The sequence below is a fragment of the Amphiura filiformis genome, chromosome 8 (genome assembly GCF_039555335.1).
Source record: "Amphiura filiformis chromosome 8, Afil_fr2py, whole genome shotgun sequence".
NCBI classification, from domain to species: Eukaryota; Metazoa; Echinodermata; class Ophiuroidea; order Amphilepidida; family Amphiuridae; genus Amphiura; species Amphiura filiformis.
This window is the reverse complement of record NC_092635.1, coordinates 9545368-9566212: the sequence shown is the minus strand read 5'-3', so window position 1 is coordinate 9566212 and position 20845 is coordinate 9545368. Positions and strand designations below refer to the sequence as shown.

Below are 20845 nucleotides of genomic sequence, written 5' to 3'. Positions count from 1 at the left end.
GTTTAAGTTTTAAGTGCAAATGAGTAGGTTAAACTGTATTAGGTATGACGATTAGCATTTCAGGGACTTCGTAGGGTTCATTTTAAATGCTGGACTTGGGCGGTTTTTTTTAATCATATACAAAGACAATAATGTTGGAATGAGATTACCACTAGTAAGATAATACAAAATAAAGCACACAGGTATGTATAATGTTGATAAGCATTCTGCCATGTAATATAAACCACACACTTTCCTTGATTTAACCAATTTTGTTTTCAAAAGTCACTCTCCAGTAATGAATGTGTTACAAGTGGACTTTTATACATACTGGATTTCAATCAATGTGTTACAAGACTCAAATCATGGACTTTGGTGGTTCTTTCATACATGCTATTTTTCACATGCTCAATAGACACAGAGGATGAATTTGAGTTGTTCTTTCATACATATGACAGGCCTATGTATAGCAACAGTTCCCCATGCTTAACTCAATTTGGCCAAAGTATGGACTTGGGTGGGTTTTGTATTCATATATTCAACTGAGAAAGCTTCGATCTTGTTGAAAGATATATCAAATTACTCGTCTGATGAGTAGGATTTAAAAATGTATAGTTTGTGCTATCTATGACCGATCGTTATTTGAATTATCCTACAAAAACATCAGTTTTAGGCTAAATGACACATGCTGATGAGGCCCACTGATAATTTATTTCTACAACAATAATCAAAATGATACGATTTTTGATTTCATATTTAAATTAAAAATCTAAAATCGTATGTTTGCATGATTTCTTAAACCACAAATAATGTTTTTTGCGATGGAAGACTGACATGATGGTGTCATAGTGACGTCATTATGGATAATTTACTTTGTCCCTGGATAGAGGTGGACACCCATATCTATCCATTTATACAAAATAGAGCATTGTGTTTTGCATAGAAATAAAAATCCCTTTATTTATTAATTAAAGTGTGTAAAAATATATACGTAAGATTAGGTTACTGAGCATAATTATCGATGAGCAGTATCCGATTCATCATCGAGGAGGTCAAAACTATCATGATGATTATGTCCTTTTTTAATTGCATTGCTCATTGGAGATAGCAAATAACTATTGAATACCTCGGCTCGGCCATATTGAGGTTTTGTGCTCAGGCATTTGAACTCGGCTGCCTCTTTGTGTCCTTGAGCAAGGCACTTCACTCTACTTGCTTAGTGCTTCGGAGGGCACATTAACCCGCCGGTTCCGTGTACATGTATTTCTGACATTAATGCAGTGTGCACATTAAAGAACGTCACAGGCTATTCGAAAAGAGCAGGGATCATCCCGGTACTGTTGACTGTACTTCAAAAATACACTCATCTACTCTTATCTAGGTTCCAGAGTTAAAATAAGTACAGCTTGTCCGTACGCAGTGCGATAATACTCATAAATATGAGGGAGGCACTATTAAATAAGGAAGAAGAATAAGAAGAACTAAGAGGGAGTTGAGTCCCAAAATTATAAAAATTAATTTTTGCTACAAGGGGGCTATCTACACCATCTGTGCAAATTTCATAGTAAAATAATGTTGTAGAGAGTTAAAACTGCATGGACAAAACCACCTCCTTACGTTGATACTAGCCCGGATACTACACCAGGCACAAAAAGAAACTCGTCAGTTATATTCATCCTTGCTGTTCAATAACTTGATAGTTTTGGATTATTCTGATATATATAATTTTAACGATTCAACAACATCTAAATATTTAATGAAAAATTAAATATGATTGATAATGATTTTGCATATGAATAATAGATGCATATATACAGTATAATCACAATAATAATTACTACTTATCCGGCAGCCTTCTTGTTGATCACAAAGTTCTGCTGCATTCAATGTTCCGGCGACTGATGTTTACCCTAATCAAAACTTATCATGCGACGATCACTGCATCCTTTGTGTATAAAATCCTCACACAGATAACAATTTCATAAATTGTGCTGCTTTCACCAATCACTCACTTTCTCCAGGAAAAGGGCCTTTTCTGCAATGATCAGCTTTATTGACAGGTGTTTTCATTCATTCATTTATTCATTCATTTATTTCCATATATAAAAAAAAATACAACTACATCAAAAATAAAGAAACACAATATGGCGGAAAAGGGAGGAAGGCCAATAAGGCCTGAGAATTGCCTTTCCCTGACGAAAAAACAAAACGAAGATTATGAAATCAACAAAAATAAATAAAAATGACTAACAGACATGACAAATTACAGTGCTCGAGAATGGCCTAATTGTACTTAGAGATAAGTTTTTCTTTAAGCTGTTTGCGGAAATGTTTTGTTTATTAACCAGACTCCAGCAAGTCTACAGAAGAATATTAATCACTTGGGATGAAGAGCATTTTCGTTATGCTGTATTAATTTGCACGTGAAGAATAAATGCATATATACTGTATAATCACACCAATAATTAGTGTAATTATTGGTTATGCATGTATCTCTCTTTTAAACACATACGACCAACATATTAGAGAGTCTCCAATAACTCTCTTCTTAAAATCCGCCACGATTTCAGATTTTATACCAAAGTAGTAAAACTAGAAATTCCGCAGTTATAATTAATCTCTTTGTCACTCTTACCTTATTACATCCACGGGGACTTCCCTACATCGTGCAATACAATGGCCATATTGAGTTACATAGGGATTACAAAGATCCAAAAATAGATATGATTGAATTTGTTGTCTGTTCGGGGCAAAACTGCATATCTGTGTCTTTATACACAAACTCTTTCATGCTTACTTGAAAGGGGTCCCCATCTCTTATACCCAGCAAACACAAAAACGTTTTAAAAACGTTTTAAATAAGTTATATTTTGGCTTTTGGTTTAGGTAAAAACATTTTAATAACATTAAAATGTCGGGTTATATAAAGGTCATGATAACGTTTTAAAACGTTTTGTATGAAAACACACTACAACAATATTTTTAAATGTTTTCAAAAATGTTATTGCAAACTATTTTTGCAAACATTTTTGCCAAATATTGTGTCAATACTTAAATAACATTTTGTTAAAATATTTGAACCCAGCAAACACAGAAATGTTCTTAAAATGTTTTTTTCAAAACCTTTTAATAACATTTAAATGTCGGGTTATATAAAGGTCATGAAAACGTTTTTAAAACGTTATTGAAAATATTTTGGGCAAACATTTTTCGCAAAATATTTTTTCAACTCCCAAAATAACATTCTGTTTAGAATGTTTTGTATCAAGTTTTCAAGAATGTTTTTGGAATGTTATTAAAACGTTTTTATACCCTTTATATAACCCGACATTTAAACGTTTTCTGTAAAACATTTTGTTTGCTGAGCAGTAGATTCTCAAAAAATGTTTTTAAGGTTATGAAAACGTTTTATACTCTTAATATACCCTTTATATAACCCGACATTTAAACGTTTTCTGACAACCTTTTATAACCTTTTGCGAATGATGTCGAAAACGTTTTGTGTTTGCTGGGTAGCTACAAATGGTAAATAAAATTAAACAATAAAATTGAATTACTTTTTCGGGCACTTCACTAATTATATAACAACCTTCTTTGCCATTAATCTCAATGTGACCAAATGGGCTATTCCAGAAAATAAATGCACACCCCCTATAGACCTTTTTCCCTCTATCCCACAATGCACTATTCCAGGGGGGTATGACGTAGTTCATCAACCTCATAGATCGTGTGCATCCGATGGTCTTTGCCAGGCCTTTGCAATTATTTTGTCTTAATATGGGCATACTGATTCCATATATGCGGATTATCGTAAAGGCCATCGATGTTACTAATTATGTAATTATTGAATACACGAGTGATGCAATTACGGAGCGATGCAGAACATCTGTGTAAGAGATTTATGTTTACGTCTTATTTTCATCTCCGAAAAAAAAGTGAAACAGACGCCGACAAAATATCACTGCGTGTCCCGTCGTTAGTTTTTCACCATTAGGTCTATAAAATGTATACAAAGTTAGGTTTCAATAGCAGGAAACTTTTTTGGCTGAGGACACCATGTCCATAAGGCATAAAATGTTGTTTTTGCCCCGAAAGGTATTAGAGATCGCGGCGCCATTATCGTGATTATCGGGGATTCCTTTTTGTGATGAAGGCACCAGCCGAAATGTCCGTATTCCATAATGTAATGAACTTAACTCTGTACTCCCCGGGGAGATGATGTAGTTTGCGACACTCATACCCCCCTGGAATAGTGCATGATGGGAAAGAGGGAAAAGGGTCTATAGTGGAGTTCGGATTTCCGGACTTTCTGTTCAATCGTGACTGTTGGAAATCCAGACTTTTAAAGTGTCCAAAAAAAAAAAAAAAATCCGGCAGAAAAATAGTTCATAATCAGACATCCTTAATTTGAGAGCTCATTTGGATATTTCCGTGATTTTTCCTTCATTTAATTCGATTTCGAAGCTTTTTTTTTTTTTTTTTCCAACTGGAATTCCAGTCGTTTTCAGAAAACAGACTTGGAAATCCAGGCAATTCTTTGATTGAATATTTACTCCTCTATACACTCATAGAAATTGTTCGTTGGTATTACTCAGTAAGTTAATGTAAGTCGTTGCGCCAACTTTCCGAGTAATGCCAACGCGTACAATTTTGAGTAACGCTGACTCGATATTATTATGTTGGTCGCACTCATTTGCACTTACTTTATAGAGTTGTTACAACTCAGAAAATGAAACTAGGTTAGCATAATTTTCTAGAGGCGTGTTATAGTATACAAAATTTTGCACTGATTACAAAAATAAATATTTGAATACTGCTAATTGTGCTGAAAATGATCCAATTACGTGAATTAAGTAACAAAGTACCAAATTGGAATAACTCAAAACAATAAGTACCAGTAACTTAATATAAACGAGTTACATCAACTTACATGTTGAGTTACAATAACTCAACTAATTGGTTCTTTGAACCTTGTTTATTTTTCTAAGTTCCCTGAACTTGAATTCAGAAGTTGGGATTACTTAAAAAGTTGACGCAACGACTTGCATCAACTTTTAAGTAATGCCAACAAAGCCTGATTAGTTGACGGAACTTTTTGAGCTTTTTCAGCATTTTTTAGGTTCGGATAACTAAAATGAATTTTGTTTTGGCAACTTTTACACTATTTTTGAGTTGTCCAAACTTACCCCTTTTGAATTGCGCCAACAAGGCGAACAAGTCATTTCTATAAGTGTATGGTCAATCCTCATTTAGTTTTTTATGTCTTAAATTTGAGTTGCGACTGTCTCGTCGTTCTGTTGCAGTTAAACATAATCCAACATTAGACGCATAATGAAGACGTTTTGTAATGTTCAAACTACATTGAAAAAAATACATTAGCTTTCCGTCACTAAAGAGAATTGTCTACACTCATAGAAATGACTCGTTCGCCTTGTTGGCGCAATTCAAAAGGAGAAAGTTTGGACAACTCAAAATAAGTTACTGGTACTTATTGTTTTGAGTTATTCCAATTTGGTACTTTGTTACTTAATTCACATAATTTGATCATTTTCTGCACAATTAGCAGCATTCAAATATTTATTTTTGTAATCAGTGCAAAATGTTGTATACTATACCACACCTCTAGAAAATTATGCTAACCTAGTTTCATTTTCTGAGTTGTAACAACTCAATAAAGTAAGTGCAAATGAGTGCGACCAATATAATGATATCGAGTCAGCGTTACTCAAAATTGTACGCGTTGGCATTACTCGGAAAGTTGACGCAACGACTTACATCAACTTACTGAGTAATGCCAACGAACAATTTCTATGAGTGTACAAATTAATGCTTACTGCCTACAAATGTCTTAATGGAAATGCACCTGATTATTCAAATGTACTATTGAAAACTTACAATCCATCACCCACTTAGCGCTCAAAATCAAAATCACTTTCTGTGAACCAAAATCAAAACATAAATCGAGTGACAGATCTTTTGCAGTTGCAGCACCGCCCTTATGGAATTCACTTCCTGTGCATGCGCAAATCAAATGCACCAAACTGTTGATGGTTTCATGTATCATGTGTATGTTTTAAAAAGGCACTTAGAACACACTTAATGTGTAATATACTCGAATATGTATTAACTTAAATATAAACAATGCAATGGTGAAAAGTATTTGGAATAAATGTTCTTTATCCGTTTGTTTCTGAAAAAACTACATCATTCATGTTATACTGAAGAATTTCAGGATGGGATGAAAAACCTTGTTTTACAGATTTAACATTATTTTTGGTCACTATGACATAAAACGTGTATTAGTATTACATACCAAAAAAGAAAGGGTGTTGTCACCTCAAACAAGATAAATGCTCATAGATTATTATCTCGAGAAACAGCTCATAAACTCGTAGGCCGCAGTGTTGTCAAAATGACTTGTAATCATGTGTTTTAGTTTATTTTTATCTCCTGAACACCGCCCGTTTGATTGGTTAATGGTTTTTTTTTCGTTTTTTCCCTTAACAGATCGTGGAATCTTTCTTGAACCATACCAGTTCTTTTGCCGCTACCTTCTTATAACAGCCAAGGACGGGATAATACTTAATTGCCATCATTAAATGGATAACAATTGTCAATTATCCAGTGCAAGTCCTCGGAAATAAGTAGCTACGAAGCGGATATTGGAGCCCAAATACCACCACTAAGAATATCGCCTTTCTTAAGTATTAATTTTATTATTGTTTTTTATGTTTATTGTCAAATGCAAAGTTCCAGCATTTTTATAGATCCTAAATTTTCTATTTATATTTGATTTAAGAACGATAATTTACACGTTCAAGAGACCATAAAAAGGTCTTTTTTACCTTGTGAGGGCCTCCTGAAAATCGTACATTTGGAATTTTCAGTTAGTACGGCTAGACTCAGAAAGGACATAAGCAGCTTTGCACTATAGCCAACTTTGTTGCTACGTGAAGCTTGGGATTGACCAAGCGGCTTCCTTGATGACTTAGCAGTCATAGGCGTTATGCATTGGATTTTACAAGCATTCTGACCCTATGCAGTTAGTGCCAGTTAATCGGAACGCCCCTCCCGCTGACGTTCCCAGAGCCTTCCAACAAAGTATCGGGCGAGGCCGGCGATACAGAGGCAATTTTTTCAAACAAGACCGGAATCGTCCACCAAGCTTTAAATTGCAGGGTCTGGTGCAGGCCTGGGGAAAAGCCAAGAAGAATATCGGACAAGGTACGTATTGTGCTTGTTGTTTAAGTGCGTTGAATGTAATATATAACTATGCATGAAGCTTGCCAAATTATTGTCTCCGCCATATTGGATTTATCTGCTCATGTGTTTAGGGACCTGTTAGGTCGGATGCCGTAAACACAGTGAGCTCTTTTAATATTCTTGACTAACCCTGTGAGACCTGATTCAGAGGTTTGTCGTTTTAGTTTCGGCATTAGTCAGGTTTCGAAGTTTTCACTCTTTAAACACATCATTACGTTGCACCTTGTACGTTACATTAGGTTATATAAACTATTATACTGTGCACTTGCAGCGATATGTACACAGTCTAGTATTCTATCAAAAACAGTAACCAAAGGGTTATTAATCCCCGGAAGTAATCCAAAAACCCAATACGATAAGAGTAGTTATAAATCCTAAACCCTTAGCTCTAACCCCAAACTTAACTCTAACCTATACCCGAGAACCGAATCCTAAGCCGAAACTTAAACATCACACTGACTCGCAAATCTAGATCTGACGCTAACCCTAACATAACACTATTCTTGACACTAACCCTAATGCTAACCCTAACCATAACCTTAACTTTAATCATAACCTAAAATGCCTAAAACCCAAGCTATAAATCAATTTGTACTAATAACCCTTCGGACAAATGGGCTATTATACTGTAAAAATTTGATAGTTAGCATTATGTGCTTAATATCAAGCGCTTTTGAAAACATAAAAATGCACAATAGTCCAACGCTTTACCAACTGAGCTAATGGGGTTGAGACACAAATTTGCAGGTTTACTTGTTCGTATGTAACTATGTGTATCAATGATTTGCTCAAAACCCTTTACACTTTTGTTGATTGGGCTCTTCTTGTGTGCATGTTTTAAAAGCGCTCAATAGTAAGCACATAATTATACTAAGTATCGAGTTTTTACGGTATTACCATATCAGCCAAATGAAGGTGATATTTTAGACAATGACCTGCGCATATTTTAAGTAAATTACACTGATCAATATTGCTTTTGTTTGAAGCAAATCGGACTTCCGGTTTTTATTTTCTTTTTTATCTTGATCAATAATAAATGAGCTAAACTTAATGTAAATGTTCATTAATATGTATTTTGCCAATGTTTTGCTAAAACCAATGCATAATGTTCATGGTACTTGTTCATGGTATATTTTCACGCCGCCCTCTAACTTTCATAATTAATGAGTTAATTTGCATAAGTGCAAATTAATTATGCAAATATGCAAATTAGAGGGTGGTTAGGCTTTATAATACATTAGAGCATATCAGAAACATAATTATTATGGCCAAGTTTCAAGCCACAAGTCTGCAAAACAAAAGTACGGTATACATTTATGCATTTTTAGTCAAATATTGGTAAAATTATATATAATTATGAGCATTTTCACTAATCTTAGCTTATTAACTATATTGATTATTGATAAAAAACGATAAGATAAAAAAAAAATGTATTAATGTATTATAACAAGGTTTGATATTTCTAGTCCAATAAAACAGTACTCACTGTGGACGTTTCGAAGCCTAGCAGACTCCTTTGTCAACACTGCTGATGTTGTGACCTCAATGTCATTAACAGGTCACAACATCAATAGTGTTGAAAAAGAAGTCTGATAGACTTTGAAACGTCCATAGTGAGTGCCGTTTTATTGGACTAGAACTATGAAACCTTTTCATAATTTTCAACAACAGTCCTGATGAAAATGTTAAAACAAAATGTACATTAGATTAGTTTACTTCACTCTACTCTATTAATCTGTTAAAACATGCTGAGGGCATTGCCTAATTTCCAGAAAGTGTCTCAAATACCACCTTAACATTTAATACAGTTTTCAACAAAGAATGATAAAAAAAAAGTGGATATTTGATTTCTAATGAATATGGGAGAAACTACCAAGTAGTTATTTATACTTTATGGCGCCAAAAGAATCATCTTCCGGCCAAATTTGGTCCGGGCATTAAAATTTCCAAAAAATATACAGTTTCCAATGGTACAGATCTTTCGGGGACACCCTGTAAGGTAACAGATTAAGCTTCGTATTGTATTAACTAACGTTAGCATAGACAAATAGCCTTGAAATAATGTTCACATCACCAGTCGCGTTCCAACTGTTTGTGGCACATTGCCCGATAATTTCATTGTTGATAATGTATGATGAAATATACAATTTATCTGAAACTATTTTTATTTGAAAGTTATTATTGTCCTGCTACGATCGATAGAACACAATTTCATTTATCAAAGTTTTTGCTTAAGGACGTTTAAAGAAATAAAACAAATACTCAAAAAATTCCAAACTAGGAAATAGGAAAATAGTTTTTACGGAATATACGGGCACGGATCTCAAGCTCTTCAGCAGCAAACATTCTTGCAGAAGCGTAAAATGTAGAAAAACGACAGGTCCTTAAAAATATGAACCCTTTCAGTCTAAGAGCCTGAGTAATCTTACTAAAATAATGTCTTGCCTTAGTCTTAAACGTGTTCCTTTCCGCTGATGTCATGATTATAGGTCCCTTTAGACGAAATTGTCATGGTAACACAAAATGAGTTAAGTAAGAGGTTACAATATGTAACGGAATCATAGAACAGAATCATTTAGATGTGTATTTTGAACGGAAAAAGGTGGCGCTTTATTTACCACCTGACAACGTATTCCATGGCAAGATATTGGGCGACATTCTCTGTTGGTTTGCTGCTGAAACAAAATGGGTTGATATGGCTATGAGGAAGGCATTGCAGAAGCTAGAGGGTATGTTTGAAAAGTTTGCAAAGGTTGCATGCCGGTTGAAAAGCTTGCAAAGGTTGCATGTCGGTGTCGATGTACTCTTTTGCAGACATGTAGAAGTCAGAAGTTGCAAGACAGTTTTCAATGGAATACGCCGTAGAAGTGATGTAATAAATCGCATTAACTACCATAGCAATAGGTTAACACAAAATTTGAATATATCGCGGTGCACTACAGGCAGGGTGCACTTATCACCTGTGTATGTCTGCAATCATAGATTGAATACAATACCGCTCATTTCATAGATACGATTCTTACAGGTGCGAGTGATCATCATGGCATGATATGGTTCAATGATTCAGAAATTGTTTTGACCTATTGCTATGGTATTTAATCCTGTTACATCATCACTTATACGGCGAATAACTATTGCATATTGTACAGGGCTCACGTTAGTCAGACATTACACAGAAGTGCAGGTTTTTCCGCAATCTGAAAACGGTACCTGGATGTTATTACTCATAATTGCACATTTTAGATGAGTACAGTTGTTGTAAGTGCGGTATTTAGTGTATAATTCCAGATTCATGATTTGTTCCAAAAGGAAGGAACCTGCCAGGTCAAGTTATTTTTGGAAAGCAAAAGGTTTCTTTCTTGGTGTCATAGCAGTAGGTGATTTTTCTAAAATGGATAATGGAAACTTAAGTAAAGCCTATTTATATGATGAGGGAAAAAGGAAACAAAAATAATAATGCAGATATACTACTACTGTAGCAATATTGATTTGATAGTGTTTTAGTGAGACCGATAGGTGACACAGACCAGATGAGATATTCCGTATACTAGCACAAATTATTAAAAAACAATAACTATGCATAGGTGGTTTTGGTATTATTTACCCCCCAAAAAAAAAAAAACCCCGAGCAACTGCTTTGCAAGGAAGGGACATCGAAGTTTATATATGGGTCAAAATTAATATTGGTTAAAAACACACCAATAGGCCTACATTCCAAAAGCCGCAAGGATCCAGAAAAAAAAACCTATATTCGCGTTTAAAGCAAGAGTGACAAAGTTCAGATTTAAAAAATGCTTCGATTTATATCAAATTAGTGTATGTCAAAATCGTCATATTGACTCATATTTTGAAACCTTTGCCACACCTAGGGTGCTTTATTGCCAAGGTAACACACAAAATAGGTCAAACCAGTAGTTGTCAATAAGAGTTTAATGCACTTTGACCTATTTACCTGTGTAGCCAACGGGAACCTAACATCCTACATAATTCAAATTAGTTTTTACAATTGTGCAGTTTGTTCACGTGTTCATTCTGTATTTATTAATATAAAAGGGCAACCGGGTCTCGAGCTCGATTTAACGATGTGATAATTACACATGTTGTATTCTTCGTCGTTAATTTGATAAAAACAAAAAGGGCAATATTTAGAATTCTACCGCCAATATATTATGACTAGCTTCTACATGGTTAAGATCAGGGTTTAGGGTTAAGAAATTGGGTTATGGTTTTGACTGGGGGAGGTGTTCTTTCTTCATAACGTCGCTCCTAAAACTGAATGAGAATATTTAAAGAGCCCCATGTCATTGCAGGATCGGGCTACGCCTAGTTATTTATAGCACTTTTTTGGGGATTGAAAAAGTTATCATGTTTTGCAAAATCAAACAGTACTCAATCATAATTGGGTTTATGGCCCTTAGGACTAGCGCACCTTAGGACTAGCGGTCCTTAGGACTAGCGGACATTAAACCTAGCGTACATTAGGACTAGCGAACTTTATAACCAGCGGATGTATACCATACAAAGAAGGAAATATATTTTACTTTAATGTTTCTGTTGACATCATGTTCTTGAACCCTACTTAAAATAGATCTGTGCTTTACAGATAAACACATAAAACATAGCAACATAACTAGAGCACATTAATGTCTACTTCCTTCCAATGTTCAAATGAGGCTAAATTTAGGTGTAGATGTCACGGATAGGAATTGATTCAAAACGAAATAATTCTTTTTTGTATGCATGTAAAGATAAGAATATGCGAAGAACTTTACTTAGAGATGGTTTATTTGAAAGCGCTTTTATAATTATTGTTTAGTCCTTTGAAATGTGAAGTGATATACGAGCAATAAAATATGCTCAACTTCAAAAATACACAATCTCTAACATGTCTAATGTTTCTTCCACTGACACTAGAATTGGAATTTATTGGTATATATTTGGTAAAGTACTTCCCTGAACAAGTTCACACTTTTTAGTCAGTCTTTTCAATTAAGAGAGTACGGAACCACTATTTTGAATCTCTTACTTGTTTGTGTCTTTTATCAAAAGAAACTTGTATGAAAATGCCATTAAAATTTAACCATTAAGTACATTAGATCTGAATTCATATTTCAACTTATTAATAAGAACAAGTAATATCATGAAATTCCGCCAATTTACAAACATTATTTCAAACATTATTTCAAATTTATTATAAACAAACAGGGAGGGCGAGTTAGCGCAGCGGTAATTCACTCGCTTTGCACCACTGAGGTCCCGGGTTCAAGCCCCGGCGCGGCCCAGGGACTCATATGCACTTGGTTTATCCCGATTCTATGCTCGCTCTCGCAGGTTTTCTCCGGGATCTCCGGTTTAGTTGTGTGGTTATCAAAAACTTCCTTCACCCAGTGGAATTTGGGGAGCTGCACAGATAATTGGTGGAAGTTACAATCTAAATGCGGATAGGTGTGCGCCGTTCGGCAGCAACGTAGTTGATGCGATCTGATTGTTATGATTCACCATTGCAGCGAAATTACAGCGCTTTGAGTCCTCTAAGATCTGGAGAAAGGCGCTTTATAAATCCAAAATTTATTATTATTATTATTATATTATTATTTATTATTATTTATTATTATTTATTATTATTTATTATTATTTATTATTATTATTCTTTATTAAAATTATGTTACATCGATAAATATGTTTTTCATCACTATAAATTTATCCCTACATTTGATATTTACAAATCAAACATGACACACAGACAATGCTTGTAACAGGTTCAAGCTAGTACTATTTCTACTACCTTACATTAAAATAACTTAAACTAAAATATCTTCAATAAACTTGAAATGACCAATTATTACATTTTCATAATCATAATCTTGATGATAAGAACATAATGGCATAGTTGAAAATTTGGGCCACCTGCTCGATGATATTATGGAATATTGGAGATATGCAGGGCCAGGAAACACAAGGATTGAGTCATTAGCTAAAAGGGAAATAAAGTTAGATAGGATGGTATGCCTTGCAGTGCTATCTACTTCATAGAAGCACGGCGCTCAGGACCCGTTACACCATATAGGATAAGATTTGAATTGTTCACAAAATGTGAGCCACCATTAAGTTCTTTTTACATAATGGTTGATGTTCAGGTTTATTCAAAAGGAAGAAATAAATTGGAAGTTTCTTTTTTACTTCCCGCATCAATTAAATCCGTTTCCCGCACCAAGTAGTAATAATGGTCTGTTTTATCTACTGTCATGACTGTACCAAGTATTCAACACAAGGTCACAAGTCATCATGTGTGTGGCTGTGAAATAACCATAATATATTCAACATACAATATTTGAATATATCGCCTTGTACTACAGGCAGATTGCGATCATCACCTGTGTACATTAATGGTGTGTGTCTGCAATAGATTGAATACAACACCCTCTTTTCAAAGATACTAATCTTACAGGTGCGAGTGATCAGCATGATATGAGAATTACGATTCAGCAGGTCTTTACCCCCTGTTCTTTGACATCCATGGTTCAATGCACAGGTACCGCGTGAACGTTGTAGTGCAGGGCGATATATTCAACATTTGTATTCATCTATTGCTATGGTAGTTACATCATAAGAAAATAATATATTACATAAGTCCCAGGTCATACTGCAATAGCCAATATAATATATTCAACATAAAGCCACAAGGCAGCATGTGTGTAGAATAGGCAATAGATTATATTGAAAACGAGACACCTTTTGTGTAGAATAACCAATTTATAGGGTACTACATTCTGTCCAAATTGCCTATTTTTGCATTTTTCTCAAAATTATAGCGCATTGGTGACAAGTAAGATATGTATATTATAGGGGCAAGGACTACAATTACTGCACTGGAAATTTTATTTCAGCACAGACAACAGTTGTGGAGTTACAGTCAAAAATGAGGGAAAACCAATATTTGATCAATAAATCAATAACTACTTGGCTTGAGTTGCTGAATTGTCAGTGCAGTAGTTGTAGTCCTTGCCCCTATAATATACATATCTTACTTGTCGCCAATGCGCTATAATTTTGAGAAAAATGCAAAAATAGGCACAAAATTGGCCAGGGGTGTAGTACCCCCTTAATGCCAAATGTAAACTATTCTTAATGAAGATGTATTATGAATTAGCTAATTATGTTGATTGTATGGTAAATAACTTGGCATGCGATCAACACTAACATGTGCCTAATATATAGTAACGAGACTTAGCAGGTGTCACAAACTACAATCAATATAACACCCATATTAAAAAAGTGAAACTGTAGCTGGGCTAGCTTGAAGAAAATACAAAGGGGATCAAGATGAAGAAGAAGAAAAGAAGAAAGAAAGAGAAAAAAAAAAACACGAAAAAAAACCAACAACTAATGAAACAAAAGAAGACGACGACGATTTCAAGATATACTGCTTCTTGTAACATTTAAATTAGAGATTGATGTTACTTTTACATAAACATACCCGAGCAAATTCCAATCAAAGTAGGAAACATGGAAGTGAAATAATATAGTTTCGAGCTTATTTGGTTTTTTTACATGAAAAAGAAAAATAACGTTATTACCAGGCCAAATAAGAGTATTTTTGTTGATGACTGAGTCATTGAAAGTGACTGTGATGTATCAGATATACCTTGTCATTACCGAAGATAGTTTACGAACGACGTGTTGGGAAGATTTCTCAGCTTAATGTAAATAGGCAATCGGAAGTATAGGCTACGCTTAATTGAGAAACGTTTTCAAAACATGGACATAAGCATTAAACCCTTGAAGCAAGTTTTTAATTTTTAAGCCAAAGGTTATTAGGTGAGTTGGTGGATTTTTGACGTACAGTCAGATGTCGTTGCACAAAGGTGAACAAAAAGAAGACACGCGTACATACACAAACATAAAACAATTATGATTATTATTAACTGAAATAGAATACCAAAATATGAGACATCCTTATAAATTCGACAAGTTGCTAGGTTATACACCATTTAGTATTTCAGTATAGGTGTTATGAAATGACAAGTACGTTTGAAAATTTCACATCACTGTGTACTATTGAAAATTTGATGCCATAGCACATAATGCCTACCTGTTTTATAATCTACGAATCACAAGTAGACGTCGACCGTATAAAGAAAATCTTGGACTGAGTTGACCTGTTTCAGTTATTATCTTCTCATGACAAGTAAGATAAACAAAAAAGTTAACAAACAAACATACAAGCAAACGAACAAATAGAAACCGCTTTCAATCAGGACTTTATCCCATTTATACTTGAAATTCACAACTTTCTCTTATTAACTTATTAAAACATGTCGAAATTGCCTGTAGCCATTTTGCGGGAATTGACCATGTAACCCCGGGCATGCATTATGACACGTGCTGTCTCGTAGTGAGGGAGAATTCAAATCCGGGACTTCAAAGTGCTATATTTAGGTTTTCCTTAGCCAGTTTATTGTAAGAAACAGGAAAACTCGTATGGTACATGTCGTTTCTCGTTGGTAACAACCGGGTGCTTAGCCTATTCTAATTAGTTCTGACATTCGAACAGTTTGATATAACAGTCAATGCGTCGACTGGTTAGTGGAAAGTATGTTATTCTGAAAAGTAAAAAAAGGTGAAATCCATTTATCATAAAGGCATTCAATTGTAATATAAAATAGTTAACGGGAACATGAAATGAGTGGATTATCAAATCGTTTTGATGCCATGAAATAAAATTTTTTATTTTTTATTTTTATCTTTATAATAAATAAATGGTAGCAAATTTTCTCCGATTTTCGCGGTCAACACAGGTAGTCATCAATTTACCAAGAGGGGTTTAATCATATCAATATTAACATGTTATGAAAAATTTCCATGCCTACAACCACAAACATCACTCCTACAACTTAATCACATGTTTAAATATTCACTGAAACATGTAGGTAATGGGTTACTAAATTTATCAACTTTACACAGTCATATTAAACATATTTATAGTTAAACACCAAAATAGATTTGACAAATGGTGTGTTTCAATATCTAGCCTACGATTAAAGTATAACATGGATTTCTTTCCTCAAATTCGTTGTCGTTATTCTTGCCAGGAAAAGAAAATGTTAGAATATTAGCAATTTGACCGATTTTATGATTTTATGGGTTCATTTCCAATATGCCTTAAGTTTTCCTTTCCGATCTGTACGGTACTTTTTTTAAATTTCAAATCAGCGTAATCAGCGTGAACAGTTCAATGGTCTTGATCATTTGACGCTTTGTTGCTCATGGTATGTTTATGTATAAGCTTAGACAAGCAACAAGTACATTAGGAAATTTTATATCACTGTGGATTGTTAGATAATGGACTGTTTAGATGGAAGAGGTTTGAATATGAACTTGGTACGTTAGGACATTTTATATCACATTTTAAAAACGTTTCATGTGATAATTTTGAAATATTAATTTAATTTATTGTTTTGTCGCTGATTATAATAGTATTCTGTTTAACATTACACGAACTTTTATGTTCCCTTTGATCCCGGTCCCTGGGTAACTGGTGGCGATCTCGCGGTATACGTCTGACATTCAAGACATCACTATAGGTGAAAGAACTTGAACACGGTACGTAAACGTGTCGCGTTCACGTTTGTTCAAACAGTGATGTGTGTGCCAAATACGAGGCCTCAGCATGCTTTCCAATTTGAATCTACTTTCTTTTATGGATCTTTATCATTGCATGCCGGAAATGGGCTGCCTGCAATACTAACTCACTCATTATACAGATGGCATGCTGATCTTCCTGAATATTAACATTAATTAGCGTCGATAAAATGTTTAACATTGTTTTACAGCCATCAGCTGGATTGTATGGAGTTTCAAAAGTTCGCCCTATTCAAGTCTTTCAAACGAATTTTGTGTATGTATTACAACAGAGAGTAGCATCTCATGATCAATTCTAAATCCAAGCCCTTAATTGACTTATTACTTTTCGTGGCACCTGCATGGTGACCCGTTTACGCGCTGAATAATGCTGCAAACGTCAGATAAAGTGCCCCCGGAAAGTGCTACTTGCATGATGAATACAGTGATTTAAAACATAATTCCAAATGTCAAATGTTGCGTCTCTGATTCATACTATAATATACTTGGGTATAAAGGCAAGACACATTTGAATAAACTTCCGTGCTTTTACTATTTCCAGCTTACGCGACTATCTCAGAAGAACCTCATCACCCAGCACCGTACAAAGACCAAGGACCAATGGGGTCGTTAGAATTAAGTTTGAGATACCCCACTGGGGTCCATGTGGGCATGGAAGACACCAACAACTTCATGGATGATGACCATGGCTATCATGATGACCACGGTGACCATGAGGAGTAAGTACTTAAATGATGATGTCTTTGTATTTATAGTATAATGTATGAATACGAACACTGGTATACACCCGCTAGTCCTTAAGTTTGCTAGTACTCTAACCCTGACTTTCAGACTAGCATGACTAAAAATGTTTTCTTATTTTTCGGACAAATGAACCGATCTGTTGGACTAGCGAGCGCAAAGACTAGCTTTGAGTCTCCACGAAAACTAGAGACGTGTTTCAAATCAATTTGGGAAGGATGAATTAACATGAGTAGTCCAGGTAGGGGTAGGCAAAGGCTTTTTTTAGAGTCATAAGATATGACATTCTCTTTGCATTTGCTTTTGCAATCAGTCGCATCTTATTAGCAATATTTCGTTTATGTAGAAAATGACTTTAGAACAGACATGTGCCATCTAATGACATCTTTGTCAAAATCAAAACAAGCAGCCAATACCTTTAAGTCTGATTTAAGACCTCATTTGTTGAAATCGGCTGAGAATTAAAGAAACGGTGAGAAGGGAACGAACTCAAACTCAAAAGCATTTTAATGTTCTAACCAATAGAAAGCACAGTTCTCTCGTCCGAGATGCTTCCCACATTTGGGGTAAATTGTTTATTATCATGTTTAAGTGAAAAAATTATCCGTTTTGGAATGTTTTTACCTTTAAGCTTCAGTCCTTTTATTAATAGGTATATCTTATTCTTGTTTCCAGAGAGGACGTCTGGACCATCTTGAGTATCATGCACTTCATGGTTGTTGTCTCACTGGTAATTGTACTCGACACTGCACAAATCTTTCTTAAGTATTCTCCCGACCTGAACGCTGTCACGACGGCTCACGTTGAAGGCTTCTTTATATTCCTATACATAATCGCAATCGCATGGATGGTTGTCGTTATTGTATTAAAAAGACCTCTACCAGCTGAGCAGGATGAAGAGCACATTGATGAAACAGCTTCGAACAAATACCTAAATGGTGAATATAATGAATTTAGGAATTATAACCATCATGATAATAGTCACTCGTAAATATTATTTATATATTTTATTTATTTTGATCATATTTATCCAGGGTAGCCCAATTCATTTACACAACATTAAAAAGCAACATTTATCAACATGTAATTTATATAGTATTATACAACTATTAAATACAAGATGGAAGGGGTGTTACTTCTTGTATTTGTTTTAGTAGTGTTATTATTATTATTATTATTATTATTATTATTATTATTATTATTATATTATTATTATTATTAGTAGTAGTAGTAGTAGTAGTAGTAGTAGTAGTAGTAGTAGTAGACTACTACTAGTAGTAGTAGTAGTAGTAGTAGTAGTAGTAGTAGTAGTAGTAGTAGTAGTAGTAGTAGTAGTAGTAGTAGTAGTAGTAGTAGTAGTAAAGTAGTAGTGGTAGTAGTAGTAGTAAATTAGTAGTAGTAGTAGTAGTATTTATAATATAAACAAATAAACAGAATTAATGTAGTCCAATGTGACGATATTTAGCCTAAACCTTACGTTTTCTTTCTTATAGTGGGACTTCTGTTCTTCGGTACTGGTAGTTGTTTGTGGAAGATCATGAGTACTGCTGCATATATCGAGAAAAGTGGAGGCGCCTGTGGAAACAAAGGCATCTATGCCTTTGGTTCCATCCTCAACGTGGCTTTTACTATGCTTCAAATCTACTACTGTTGGAGATTCTCAAAATACTGTATTGTCAGATGGAACCCACTTGCACGGTAAGGCATATGGCATAGATTGGGTGCTTGTTACGTTTAGTCCCCTCCTCTACATTCTTCTTCTCCGTATGAAGCTTGCTTGCCGTGGCTCATAGATGCTATTTTAGTGATTTATAATCGAAAAGGCCAATTGCCATGCCAGGGTGGCTAAAGAAGCTTCATGGGCTCAATATATCAAAGGTCACACTTTTAGTCTCTTACCACGTCTTCTAAATCTAAATCAATATATTATTGTAAAATAACACTTTGATGTTTTGCAAAAGTTTATTCTACAAATCATACACTTTAAAAACTTGCTTGAATTATTGTTGTTAATAAGTTATGTACGCTTTACAAAAGTGTCGTTGTTCCAGCCAACTTTACAACATATCTCAAGAACCACAAGACCTACAATAGTATATCTGTGATATTTTAATTCTTCTTCACCCTCACTATGAAATGTTGAATGCAAATTTTGCCAAAGCTCACTACCATTCGCTCACTACAAAATCAGTTTCCCGGGGGTCACTCCCATTGTGGCATGTACACCATCCGCGATAATCAACTTTGGAAAAGCACCATAAACAAGGATTTAACCATTGGCTAAAACTAAACCCTAAACAGGTAACACGCGCCTGTTTCACACCCCAAACAGGGATTTTATTCCTCACATCAGATTTCATACCCTAAATTTAATTTCTGCGTATTTAGCAATTGCAGTTTTGCTACCCTTTTTTTCAAATTTTTCATGTTTTTGACACCCTAAACACGATACGTGCGTATTGTGCCTACCCACGAAAAACGACCCTTTTTACGCATTTTTATTATCGCGGATGGTGTACAGGCCACAATGGGAGTGACCCCTCTGGGATCAGTTAAAAAAATAGTCGCTAACCTTAAATCTCTACACTATTACAGGATGATGGTGATGCACCTGATGGCAACCAATGTATCAGTATGGGCAAGAACAGTCATCGAAGAAATCTGGGAAGACTTCATTTTGAAATACATCAAGACTTCAATCGATGGTGGCTATGGTGACAGTGGTGGTGGTGGTGGTGGTGGTGGTGGAAAGTATGGTAAGCTTATTGATCCTTACACCACAGAAGAACAAGAACAATGGATAATGGATGCCGGCCCAGGTGCGTTTGTGGTCAACTACGATTTTGGACGCTTGCAAAATTGGCTGGATAACTTGCCTAACGAGTTCGGTGCGCTGATATGTAAAAATGTTTACAAATTAACCATACTCATGGTCGACGTCGCGCTCGTATACACGAAGACTTGGCAAACAGTTTACCGATGGCTTTTTCTATCTTAACCTGAACATTTGCATATAGTGTTATCGGATTTTAATTACATAAACAACGATATCATTATATGCACATATTCATTATTATGCTTAATATACTTATTAACATCTACACTTAAGGTACGATAGAAAGAGCCATTGGGAGACCGATAGCGCTATAAGACCAAACCACACATGCTGCCTAACTATTATTTGCTTTTAACTATAAATTGCTTTATTAACACAAACGTC

At 34.8% G+C, this 20845-nt stretch overlaps 1 protein-coding gene across 6 annotated transcripts in view; it reads left to right on the top strand.

Annotated features, from left to right (window-relative positions):
• LOC140158586 (proton channel OtopLc-like) overlaps positions 1-20845 on the top strand; it is a 53467-nt gene that overhangs the window by 15967 nt on the left and 16655 nt on the right. For 2 of the 6 annotated variants that reach the window (XM_072181727.1, XM_072181728.1), the window contains exons 2-6: positions 6487-7203; positions 17426-17603; positions 18301-18563; positions 19119-19323; positions 20221-20444. In XM_072181727.1, the coding sequence (XP_072037828.1) occupies positions 7017-7203; positions 17426-17603; positions 18301-18563; positions 19119-19323; positions 20221-20444 (1057 nt within the window). In that variant the 5' untranslated portion in view covers positions 6487-7016. Of the gene's footprint in view, positions 1-6486; positions 7204-9758; positions 9972-17075; positions 17141-17425; positions 17604-18300; positions 18564-19118; positions 19324-20220; positions 20445-20845 lie in introns of those variants that run through there. The other 4 variants (XM_072181730.1, XM_072181731.1, XM_072181729.1 and 1 more) reach the window with 4 other exon arrangements.